Source organism: Sycon ciliatum, chromosome 4 (assembly GCF_964019385.1).
Source record: "Sycon ciliatum chromosome 4, ocSycCili1.1, whole genome shotgun sequence".
In the NCBI taxonomy this organism is placed as follows: Eukaryota; Metazoa; Porifera; class Calcarea; order Leucosolenida; family Sycettidae; genus Sycon; species Sycon ciliatum.
In genome coordinates, this window is record NC_088646.1 from 4,281,522 (window position 1) to 4,294,123 (window position 12,602).

Here is a 12,602-nt window from a genome sequence, read left to right on the forward strand (position 1 = left end):
TCTTGGTACTTAGAAAAAGCACCCCCCTGGCGGCTACAGTGGAGTCTGCACACCCTGAGCAAGCTGAGGTAGATCTACACAGCGACGGAATTCTCTCTCTTTCTCTCTCTCTCTCTCTCTCTCTCTCTCTCTCTCTCTCTCTCTCTCTCTCTCTCTCTCACTCACTCTCTCTCACTCACTCTCCCTCAGACTCACACACAGAGACGTGTTCACCCTCTGCCCTTTCGAGTCTTTTTCGAGTCTCTTGCCTGCTCTTGTCTGTGCATGTGGGCATTGGACATAGTCGGCATCTTTTTATGGGCAACGGAACTCACAGACTGTGACAGTATTTTACAACTAATAATACCGGTAGTACTTCAAGGAAATGAAATGATATGAGCAGTAGATGATGTCAATGTGATAAATTGGTAAAATGAATCCACGTGAATTGATTGCATGGCATTCACCTCCAATGTTGCTTGTCCTATCCCTGTACTGTCTATTGGCAGTATTGAGCTTTGATTCTATCACATCCACCGTGCTGGATGCAGAATTATAAATGGCCTGATTACGAGTCGTAGATCTATGCGCACAGGCTGAGACCAGATCTAGACTACTGTATAAGCAGAAATATTCGTCTGGAATTTAATTTCGTCTTTTTCGTCCAAGGAGCTTTTGGACTAAATTAAATGCTGGACTAATGTCGATTTGCCCAGCTTTTCAATACACTCTTGTGATCGATGGACGGAATTTTCAACCGGACGAACTCCTTTTCTAATTCTTTGGAGTTGGACGAAATTATTGACTGACGAAAATTTCTGCCTCTACAGTACATTGTAGATGCAGAGTCCGTAAACACTGTTCCTGATATCACATCATGCAGTGCATGCGCCGATATGCCGCTTCCCAGCCCGGTGCTTCATCGCGGGAAAAGTGAGGCCGTTTCGAACAGTGCGAAGGACGGATCTGCGATCATGGTCCGTCCGTACCGTACCCAGGTACCGGTCGAAAGGTGTGGCTTTGGCCTTTTTTGAGGCTTCGCATTCGACCTTCCGTCAAGTTCCGATCGAGCTGCGAGGCCTGAGTGATCATGGTGATGGGGTTGTTTCAATTTTCTTCATCGTATGCGTATATGGCATGGCACTACTACATACGCATTTGATACAAATAAAAAATGCAACTGCCATGGCCAGTGCAGTGGTGCTGGAGCTGGAGCTATCCAGCCTCCAAGCTGCAAAGTGCAAGAGCAGTCGATTTGGCACTCACGCGACAGGTTCGCGGTTAGAAAGTCGGCCACAAAGATCTTTCTTTGACTAGGATTCCTGATGATTGCATAGATGGATGGATGCTTGGCAGTGTTCTTTTTCGTGACCAGGTTACATTCTACCATTTGAAGCGTTGAAGGGGCAAGAATAAGCTGGACGAAATCAAACTGGCTAGTTGGAGCTGATTGACGGCGCAGAGAGGACTCTCACACGGCCGACATTGGCCATGAGTTTCTCTTACCAGGCAAGCCGTAAGTAATTTCGATTGTGGTGCTTGGAGCGCAGCCAAGTAACTGGCACTCACACGCGATTTGCAAAGAAGTGGAAAAAGTGTTGAGAGATTTGCAAAGGAAGCAAGCCTCACTATCCAGGGATGCATATCCGGTATCTGACAATCTAGCGTCTGTGTTCACATCATGCCGTGGAAAAGCGAGTCGTTGTGATGTGATGCTGCCGTTTCCTAGGCCAGAGAGCGAAAGTTGCGGACTTCGTATTGCTGAGCCGAATGGAACTAGTCTTGTGCCATGGTTGCAGTTGCATTGGTGTTAGTTATTCACATTCATTGGCTCATCCTTATGTTGAGGATGAAAATTAATCATTTCGGAGTGGATTTTGAAATAGGTTGGAAGCTATTCTAATTCTAGTGGCCCTCATGTTTTGTTTTTATCGACCCAGTATAGGTCTTCTCAGAATAAAACTGCATACAGACATGTATGGCCAAGTATTATGTACCATAGCACAAAGGCAATTCCTTTCTGTTCAAAATATGAAATCCATCCTCTTGTTTCTGCCCTTTCCTTATTTGGAAGGTCTTGAGTGGTATTGTCATTAAAATCAAAATCATATGATCTACACAATACAGTGGAGATCGGATATAACGACCTTGCATATAACGGCAGATTGAGTTTAACGACACAATTCTGTTACCCAAGTCGTTTAGTAAGTCCTTTGTGAAAATCGGGCTTAGTGAGAGATCAAATATAGTGACATTTTGTTCTCTCCCGAAGGATTGTCGTTATATCCAATCTGCACTACATAAACATCTCAAACACACCTCTGATGATTTTGTTTTTCAGCCAAAGCCAATGCGGTGACTAGCCTCTGCCACACACACACACACACACACACACACACACACACACACACACACACACACACACACACACACACACACACACACACACACACACACACACACACACACACACACACACACACACACTGGAGTGATATTTTCTGCAAAAGTATTCTAAAGACTCATTTGGTATAGTAGTGTATATGACTCACCAATGCAAGTCCTGTAGTCTGCAAAATGCATAAACCATGCCATCGCATATAAAAGCAACAAGAACACACACACACACACACACACACACACACACACACACACACACACACACACACACACACACACACACACACACACACACACACAAAGACACACGGTGGAATGGTTCCGCTGTTCCGGAGTATCGCATACAAAAGCTAAGCATATTCTCGCACAAGCCATTGTGAGTTATGAAACAAGTCTTTGGGGTTTCGAAAATTTTTGAGACATGACCGAATGATAGCTTGTTTCTGTCTAGCGTGTTCACGCTGTGCTTTATTCATCATCCGGTGGCGATAGCATATTGTCGAACTACGTTCTCACACTTGTTTGGCAGTCTAGTTCAAGCAGCTGGCGAGCAAAGTGACAGTTTTCTTGAATAAATAAATAAATAATTCACTCTAAGACATGTTTTAGCTGGCTGTGTCCCATTTCTTTCTTGTGATAATGTTGTGGGTACATGTTTGCACATTCCTTACATGTCACTCTATGGCTGCACTGGAACCCATAAACACACCTACCCTGATGAACCTGCACGCACTCAGCAAGCCCTGTGATGTTTGCACGTTCCTAAGCTCCTGCTACTGTACATACTAGTACTGCCTTGTGCTGCTGTGCTGCTGTTTCACACGTTCTTGTAGTTTTGCAAAGACACAGAGTGGTTATGTTGTGGGTGCATGAGTAGTTGTAATAGAACTGACCAACTGGACCGGTTACGGTGGCCCTGGCTCGGTATATGTACGACAAAGTTGTATCGGTATATGAGAACGTATAATACCATTGACTGTGCTTGCGTAGGTGACCGCGTAATTGCAGCTTAGTCACCGTCTAATGAACGAGTTTATGGAGTGATGTGAAGTTCTGCCGTTGCAAACCCGCATTGACTGGCGTTGCACACTCTATGTGTGGGGGTTATGTACAAAGTATCAATTCACTGTCAATGTGATTGCAATGGACTGAAGATCTCATGGTGATAGGGGCTGGTATGCTAGAAATTGCAGCTGGCTTCCTGCCTACGGGTACAGTATTAATGTGAGGTGTAGATACATGTAACGGAGACTGGAACTTTCCTTCTATTGTTGTTTGTGTACTCATGTAGAGCCTGCTATCAGTCAGCTGCGGTCCACGACAAGCCTGTGGTTCCACCCGTACATCAGCCGCGCCCATGGCTGCCGCATGCTGGAAGGACGCGAGGGTGGCTCGTTCATCTTGCGCGAATCCAGCAAAGGCGGGAACTTTGCGTTGTCCGTAGTGCTTCCGGGCAGCAGCGGTCTCGGCCACTATCTGGTGGAGAAGCGCGGCCCAAACTGCTTCCGCTTACAAGGCAGCGAGAACACTTTTCTCTGCCTGGAGGAGCTGCTGGCGCACTACTGTGAAAATGACAGCATTGGCATGCCATGCCGTCTGAGAGTGCCTCGCCAGCAAATGCCCAAATCAGTTGCAGCACAACCATCATCGGCTACCACTGCCAGGCCAGCTCTCCCGCCTCGCAACAGCTTCCGCAAGGCGCCGGCAATGAAATCGTCGCCGCAGTCAATGCCGGCATCGCTCCCGAACCGTGGAACACACTCGACCATTCTCACTCCGCCATCCATGGTCAACCTTCCGAACAGTTACAACGGTAATTCTAGTCTTCACGCTCACCCAGCAGCAACTCCCGGCATGTCACCAGTCATTTTAAGCCCAGAACTGGATGAAGAGTACGCAGAAATGAGCAGTCCAGGTGTTCGCCCAGTCCAGCAGCAGCAGCAGCATATGCAAGCAGATGCCGAAGAGGAAGAGGAGTATGCCGACATGAGCAGTTCCAGCTCGTTGCGCCAGGCACAGAGCCACCCCAGTACCAGCGGCAGTGTGGGCGGCATGGATGAGCAATTCGAGGAGGAGTACGCCGACATGAGTGGTTCAGCCATGGTAGCTGCAGCCGCTGCTGCTGCCGCCAATGCAGCTCACCCATCAGCAAACTTCATGGCTCAGTCCAACCCTGATGGTCAATTTGAAGAGGAGGAAACGTATGTTGAAATGCAAGCTGGTATGTAAGTGCTGAGGGGAACCTTTCCCTTGCCCAGTAGCTATACCTGACCTCATGTATTTAAATCAGGGAGACATTGGTTGTTCTGTGTTTGCACTGCTGCCATACCACGCCGACAGTGCACTCTTTTCTTAGCTGAGCAAGAAGAGCACTCTCGTGTCTGCCTGGTGGCCAAGGGGGTGTGCACTTGCTTGTGCATACAGCAATCGTGTTCTACCTTGACAGGAGTAGTGCAGCAAAACCAGTCACATTCGTGTGAAGTGTATGAGAAACAGTACGTAACATGCACCAGCATGCTCAGCTCCCTTGTCAATTAACGGTTTGTTTGTCTGTGCCCTGCTTGCACAAACGCAAAGCACAGTTTAATAGTTTCGCTCGCATCGCTTGGCTTGACTTGTCTGCTGAAAATTCAACATCACCACCCTCTTTCCCTTTCTAGCTGCCAGCTCTCTAAGGCGGGTCAAATGCCCAATGAAAGTTTACCGCATGCCAGTTCATGAAATGTCACCGTATATACATTTATAACTCTTTTTGGGCACGAACCTCCCGTCGCATTATTTTTATTTTGTTCAGTGTTCTCCAAGTCCTAACTTGCTTAGTGGCGTTGTAGAATACATTGCGGCGCATGCCTGAGAGGGGGTTTCCCAGTGTTGCGGCATCTTTTTTCTGTTACCCGCGCTCTTTAATATAATCAGCAGACAGACAGTGTGGACAGAGAACCTAGCTGGCTTTACAGTGTGTATGCTTTCTGCGTCCGTTCCTGTGCTATTTCATACCGCGCTGCTGCCTGGTTGCCGCCGTGGGTGATCTCTCTCTCTCTTTTTATTAGCAGTTGTCTTTCCCATCTGTTTAGTAGCTGTCGGAGCTTACCCTTGTGCAAGCGTGATAGTTTGTGATTGTGGCCCCTAGTGTGGTGTTCAAGTCTGATGACGTTTTTGTAAGTTTTAGCTTCTTCAACTTTCCTGCCTTCTAGATGGCGATAGCTATTGTGCCATTTGCACTTCCATCTCAATAGAAATAACTTTTGATTGTTTTTGTTTTGTTTTTTACTAAGCGAGCCTGTTTTATATAGTCTTTCTACGATATATTTTTTAATTCGGTTTATGCATGAAGGAGCAGGCAACGCGAAGCAGGTTACTACGTAAATGGTTTCATCTTTGCACTGACAGCCTATTTTTAAAGCGTTCTATCTTGTTGAACAGATTATTGCTGACTGTCTTTCCGCTGGAAGGCTGACGGTCGGAAGAATACTCCCTGTCACCTTCTCTGCTTCTTTGTGCTTGTGTGTCTATATGCGGGTGGGTGTGTACCGTGAAAACTGTGTGCATGTGTGCCGTTTACCTGGACTTCTTAAGGCCGATTCATACTTCATGTCGCGTACGGGAAAGTCATCGCGCGATGGCTTTCCCGTACGCGCCGAAGTTGAGCTCAGATCAACTTTTTCGCGACGCGTTTCCCACACGCGAAATGAAGTATGAATCGGCCTTTAGTCATTCCTGGTATTAATTTTGGTTGTGTGTGTGTGTGTGTGGTGTAGACCAGGTGTGCATTGGTGGTTGATTCACATGGCTTCGCTAGTTGTGTGGATTAGACAGTTATCTGGCGCAAGTCTTGATCTGTCTCATTCAGATCTTGTTCGCTATCGTTGCTATAACTTAAAAGCTGTGGGTGCATATCCAGTGCATTTGCAGATTTGCATGCTTCTCTTGCGACGGTCGTATACATGGTATGTCTGTGTGATACGTTAACTCACTGGGCTGGCTCCAAGAAAGTACAGCAGCTGGGGACCAGGGAGTCGTCAAATACATACTAGCCTAGTACTTCGAAGTACATGATGTATTTGAGGACTCCTGCACTCTTTGATAGTAGTCTTGATACCAATGACAACGCAGCAAGCATCCATAACCATGGTAACCCTCCAATTGGCCACTTGGTACCTCGGCAGTAGAACTAGAAGTGCTTTGGCCGTGACCACGTTTCCCCCAGCTGGCGGTCCCACGGTTCACAACACCAGCATACTACTACCAGGAGTGAGCTCCCAAGAGTGTACAACTCTGGATACCTATTCTATGGAGTCCGCCGACGGCGAAAACTCACATCACGTGCAGTGGTGTAGTGTTCCCATTGTACGTTACCCCCGCCGTTTTTACTTTTTAGCTGCCATCAGAGTTGAAAAAATAACGCTCCCGATAGAAACCCACTCAACTTATGCGAGTCATCAGCCATGATCTGGCAGATATTCGGAGTGCGCACGCTATCGCCTTCGTTGTACGTAGTAAAACAAGTACAGTACTGTCGGTCAGCCTCCTAGCCTAGTCCGTTCTTATTTTCATGTATTGCAGTCGATGAGCAGTTGAGTCCTCCTGTATACATTGGTATGCTGTGCTTGATGAAATTCTAGCCTGGTCGTTCTTCAGCGCTACCCGACAGTACTGTACATGCACTTGGAATGTGATGTGAGTTTTTTGCAAACTCTTTAACTGGGAGCTTATTTACTCTTGTTGATACTAGTACACAGTACACTGCTAGCCCAGATCAGCTTGGTACTCAGTGTAAGTTAATTGTTTCAATCATTGCAGGCCTTCCAGCACAGAATGATACTACTATGATGAGCCGGGAGGCCAGCAGGCCATGCCTCGGAAGGCAGAAGCGGCAAAGGAAATACGGCGTTCGTACACAGTATAAATTATGCCATTGTCCATTTAGAAATAGGTCTAGTGTCCCTTTTGAAGATAACTGGTCTGATCCGGTAAGTATGATCGGCTTTCGCCGCACGTGTATCAGAACGAGGTGTGTCTCGTTGTCCAAGAGACGACCAATCAGCGACGTTCTCGCCAAGGGCCTTCTCAGAGTTTATTAGTAAACCGGTGTGTTGCGGTTGTCGGCCGCCATCATCACTATCAGCATTCGAATAGCATACACAAACATTCCTAGTCCAACGAGAAGTGCAAAGAACGCATCGACATACCACACATGTGGATGGTGCTGTCTCACAAACCAGCTCACCAGAACGCCAATCGAGATGACGGTGCCGCCGAGAGAGTTCATACCGTCACTGCGCAGAGCCGGGCTCTGCAGGACACGCGCCACCTTGACTTTGACCCAGGCCAGCACAAGAAACACAGCAGCACTAATGCCAGCTAGTATTACTGTCGGTAGACCGCTGCTTGGTACCTCACCATTGATGATGTCAGCCAGTGCCTTGCATACGATGGCAACAAATGCCAGCACAAACAGAATGGCTATGCCGATCGTGGCACGCCGTTCGCGCAGCCACCACTCCCGTACCTGCCCTCTCACTTGCTGCTGTCCCGCCAGCAGATCTGTCGGGCTGTGGAAGCTACAGTCTGTTGTCGCCGCTGCATGACGCTGGCGTCCGAACACTTGTGGCCAGAACCTCCAGAGCACCACCAGCGTGGAGATGAAATCCAGAACACAGTTCAGCGCAAAGCCAAAGGCCGCGTCGTTGTCAGTTTTCACCGACCCAACAAAGCCCATCACCCCTAGTGAGAGACTAGCACCCAGTGACACCATACATAGCCAAATGGCATAACGCTGATAGCGCTCCAACCGTCCGCTACTCCTCCCGCTGTGCGGACTGTTAGGTGACGAGTTGGGATCGTCATCGTCCGCAGATATGCAGTGATACTCGTTTGTTGTCAAATCTTGTTCGCCTTGCACGGCGCTGCTCGCCTCCATTACGAATTTATATCCATCGTCGCTCGTCCCATAGTGTGCCGTCATCGTGAAGTTCCGTACATTAGAATCGGTACGATACCAGCTCGAAACTGAGAGTGAGACTCTGTACTACTGGTGTCGGAAATAGCGCCAGCATAAGCAGCCACGCCTGATTCAACTCATCGCTTGCTGCATTGTGCATCATAATCAATAGGTCCTGTGTAGTATTTCCAGCCAGGTGGGATCTTATATAATTATACCACGTACCGCCCTGCGCCTTCACCACCGTTTAGTAGCCTTTATAGGCTTTATCCACTGATTCTCTGAGTCTCTACTTCTTCGGTCACAGCTGCTGGAGTTGGAATATCCAGCAAAGCGGAACACTGGCGAGCTGACAACTGTGTCGATCGCGTGTCGATCTCCTCCGCACGGTGATGTCAATGATTTACGTGCCCGTGCCGGGATAATATCCGGATCTGTGTGAACGAACCGGTGACCAGCGCACTTCTTGAGCACACCAGTTCTTTTCGTCGATCGTAACCGGCCAGCAACACTTTACAGTTTCTACTGCACCAAAACCGTAGTAGAGATCGGCGGCCGGTTCCGTGGCGGAGGCGTCTCCCGTCCACCGACAGCGTCAACACCTCCTGCAGGATGAGTCCGCCGCACGCCTATGGCCTAGCGCCTGTGACTGACAAGTGACAGACTGACAGTGTTTCTTTCACAGTTTCAGCTTTGTACGAACTACATTTTGAGCCCAAACAGTACTGGGCCAAAGCCAACGTAAAGAATGGCCTGCTCTGCTAATGCGGGTAGATCTACATGACTGCGTCCGAGGTGGCGAGGTCTGATCGCTGTACTGACTCTGGAATGACTGGTGCAAAATCAGGGCTTTTACGACTCCCTGATCAAAATACATACTGTCTCAGTGTCTGTAATCTCTGTATGTCACTAAGTGACTTGTCAGTGACCATGTTGACGTAAGGACGGTGTCGTTGACCGGATTCAGTACAGTGACTGACTGCACGGCGTGCACGCACAATCTTGATCAACCCGGCCCGCCGGAGATGATCATGCATGAGCCGGAACGTCCAGACAGGGAGTCGTGAAAACGGGCTTTTACGACACCCTGGTCCAGATCGTGCCTCTTCCGCTTCGGTGATACTGATAGGCTACTAGTACTACTGTACTGCCGTTCGGTGTCGTAACGACGAGTCGTCTTCTCATCTCTGCACTCTGCAGGCGTCCTTCTAGCTCGACAGTGACAGCCCATGATATGAGCATAGCCGAGCACTACTCTACATTGTACTATTTGTAGCTCTACTTCCGAAGTTTCGACAGGCGGACGGGTCAGATGTTGCGGGGAAAGATGCAGGTACCGTCACTGCCTGTACTGGAGTGTAGGCTCTCCGACACTGGTGTCGCCATCACACTGGATTCGTAACTCATGTCATGATGGCGGCTCATCATGACCGTCGTCACGGCTAGCGTCAAGCGGACTGCCGAGGGAGGCGAGCTGATGGAGCGACCAGTACGCGGTGCATGAGCTGAGGACTCTGGACAGTCGTGTGACTTTGCTTGCACGAGTCAAGGCAAGCACCTCTTTCAGTCTTTGTTCTGTCTTCTCATGCATGCAACACTGGCCATAAGCTCAGGCATAAAACACAGATTGTTAGTAACACTGAGAGCAGTATGCTACAGTGTGGTCACTCAAAGAACTTTAGTCTTTATTCCCGTAGCTATGCAGAAGACGTTACTTCAGTAACGTCTTGCGCTAGCCAGGGTCCACACAGCTTTAATTGAAAATCCAAGATGATCCGGAGAAGGATAAGAGTAGTGGTAGTAGCAGAAGCAGTAATTTGAGAAATATCCATGGATGTGAACAATAGACCATGCCAGTGTGGTTACTAAGGGCGCGTTCGAATTGTCTTCATCAACTGTTCAAACAAATTTTACTTGTATAAAGAGATTAGTTGAAGTGTCCCATAAAAACGGTTTCTATCATTTTAGAGTTTTCGGTAGAATTGTCATGGCGATGATGACGTCCGATCAGATCGACCATCTCCAGGTACTACGTGACGTACCTATTCCAAACTCTTCGAAACTAATCCACCTCTCCCATCGGGTGAGGTTGTGGAGTTTCGAGGAGTTTCGAGGAGCTTTGTTTTTCTGAAGAGGCCAATAAGGCCACCTCTTCAGAAAAACGAAACTCCTCGAAAAGTCAAAGAGTGACAATTCGAACGCTCCCATTAATAGTGACTCGGCGGCACTACAACTACCACTGGTGTGGGTCTACAGGCTGAACTGGCTGCATGCGAAGTAGACCTACATGTACATGTAGTTACGCCTGGCTTGGCCTCATGCCGTCATGGTGGTGCGGGGTGGATGTACTACAGGTCTTTGATTAGTAGACAACCCCAGGGTTTCAAAACGAGAGAGCTTGGAAGCTCAGGGCCCTGCGCTATGCTTTGTTGCCTAGCTCATCGTGCATGTTGTTAGAACTGATGGAAATGCTTTTTCCTTTGATTAGCTAAATCATTGTTTTGCAAAAACGTTTCAATGAGATACTGAAGTACAAGTAACGTCTTCTGCATAGCTATGGGACCGGCGCTGACTCTGCCGATGACGGGCGTTCTGGAGTCGACGGGATGTCTGTCCTGACGTTTCCTGGGACCGGCGCTGACTCTGCCGATCACGGGCGTTCTTCTTCTTCTTCTTCTTCTTCTTCTTCTTCTTATTATTATTATTATTATACTGACGGCAACTAACATCCATTCTGATTGCATTTACTCGTCTCCCTACTTCGTATTTCTTTCCAGAAAATCTCCCCATACAGCAGGGAGTCGTTTACATAATATGACTCCCTGCTATACATCTACATGACTGTATATACGTTATAATCATGATAATTATTATGCTATCGGCCTACATGCGATTTCCGGGCTGGTCGACAGGCGGCCCAGCCAGCCTGCTAGTGGGATCTCGGCCTCGCACACAAATCCACACAAAATTTAAAGTTACTGCACTGAATGCATTCCCCCCATACACTTCGCATACTCATTCTCTTGATGGTACCGTACTCTTGATGATACGGGACAGGTACGGGATAGCGCCAGGCATGTCGATGGCACAAACAAACAAAAATATTGTGGCCAGCTGTCTTTGCTGGTACGGTACAGTACGGGATAGATACAAAATAGCGCCAGGCGTGACACAAACAAACAAACACACAAACAAACACCAAATTAAAGCTGTGTGGACCCTGGCTAGCGCCAGACGTTACTGAAGTAACGTCTTCTGCATAGCTACGGGAATAAGAAATAATGTTGTCTATACTCAGAGGAGTATAATGGACTTGCATGTATACAATGTACGTGTTGTTGATTGGGTCATTGGATTGTCCCAGTACTAGTGCTAACTGGTGACAGTGATGGCATTGAGCCACAGACTCCTAGTGCTGTTACTCCTAGTAAAGTAGTTGGAAGTGGACAGAGGTGAAGCCACCATGCGCAGTGTTTGGACTTCTTGTGACTAAAAGCTACTTGGAGCAAACCAAACCTGCATACTTACAAGCTACATTGTACATGTTACAGCCAGCAGCTAGTGATGGGCGTAATCATGACGTCATGACATAATGGAACTGAGGAATTACTTACTAAGTTACTATGTAGTATTCAACACTATGATGCACACTATCATGTAGGATATCGTGTGCCATCCGTGACTGTGACTGCAGTCACTGGGTGACAGTCATAATACAGGAGCAACAGGATTTCTGAACTGAGCTCTGGTGGTAACGCAATAAACAAAAGCTCCCCTAATCCGAACTCCCCAGATCCAGGAACTCCCATCTACCCAGCTCCTTTCTGACCCCTAAAACAATTTGGCCTTTCACCAAAGAAGCACCAAAATATTAAATTTTATCAGCTTGAGATATTGATTGTCCCTCATCCTAACTCCCCAGATCCAGGAACTCCCATCTACCGAGCACCTTTCTGATCCTTCTAAAAAGTTGGCCTTCCAACATGAACAAAATTAATATTGATTGGCATTTTAGTATAGTCGATACTTGCATGCAATCAGTATGTTCCGAGTTACAGGGAAATCCTAGTTACAGACACTGCCCGGTCCCAACATGCCTGGAAGGGGGGGGGGGGGGGGGGAGTTCTACTGTACGTACACATGATTGAAACCAGGGAATCACAATAGAAGTGGTGGCTGGTTTGTTTATGCCTGCTGCAGTATTCTGGATTCTGGAGCCCATTATACCCATTTGTCACTCAGATTGGTATGACTTGACTGCAATAATTCATTAATTGCTGTA

The 12,602-nt window shown here is 47.7% G+C and overlaps 2 protein-coding genes across 2 annotated transcripts; one reads left to right on the plus strand and one right to left on the minus strand.

Moving 5' to 3' along the window:
- Nucleotides 1-1,156: 1,156 nt before the first annotated feature.
- LOC135814000 (tensin-2-like) lies at nucleotides 1,157-5,867 on the plus strand. The gene is made up of 2 exons (XM_065327048.1): nucleotides 1,157-1,495; nucleotides 3,671-5,867. Exons 1-2 carry the CDS (start codon nucleotides 1,471-1,473, stop codon nucleotides 4,606-4,608), a joined length of 963 nt encoding a protein of 320 aa, XP_065183120.1. The 5' UTR covers nucleotides 1,157-1,470; the 3' UTR covers nucleotides 4,609-5,867.
- Nucleotides 5,868-7,153: 1,286 nt separating this feature from the next.
- On the minus strand, nucleotides 7,154-9,074 carry LOC135814001 (transmembrane protein 163a-like). Its single transcript, XM_065327049.1, has one exon. The coding sequence runs from the start codon at nucleotides 8,342-8,344 to the stop codon at nucleotides 7,457-7,459; it is 888 nt and encodes a 295-aa protein (XP_065183121.1). The 5' UTR covers nucleotides 8,345-9,074; the 3' UTR covers nucleotides 7,154-7,456.
- Nucleotides 9,075-12,602: the final 3,528 nt, after the last annotated feature.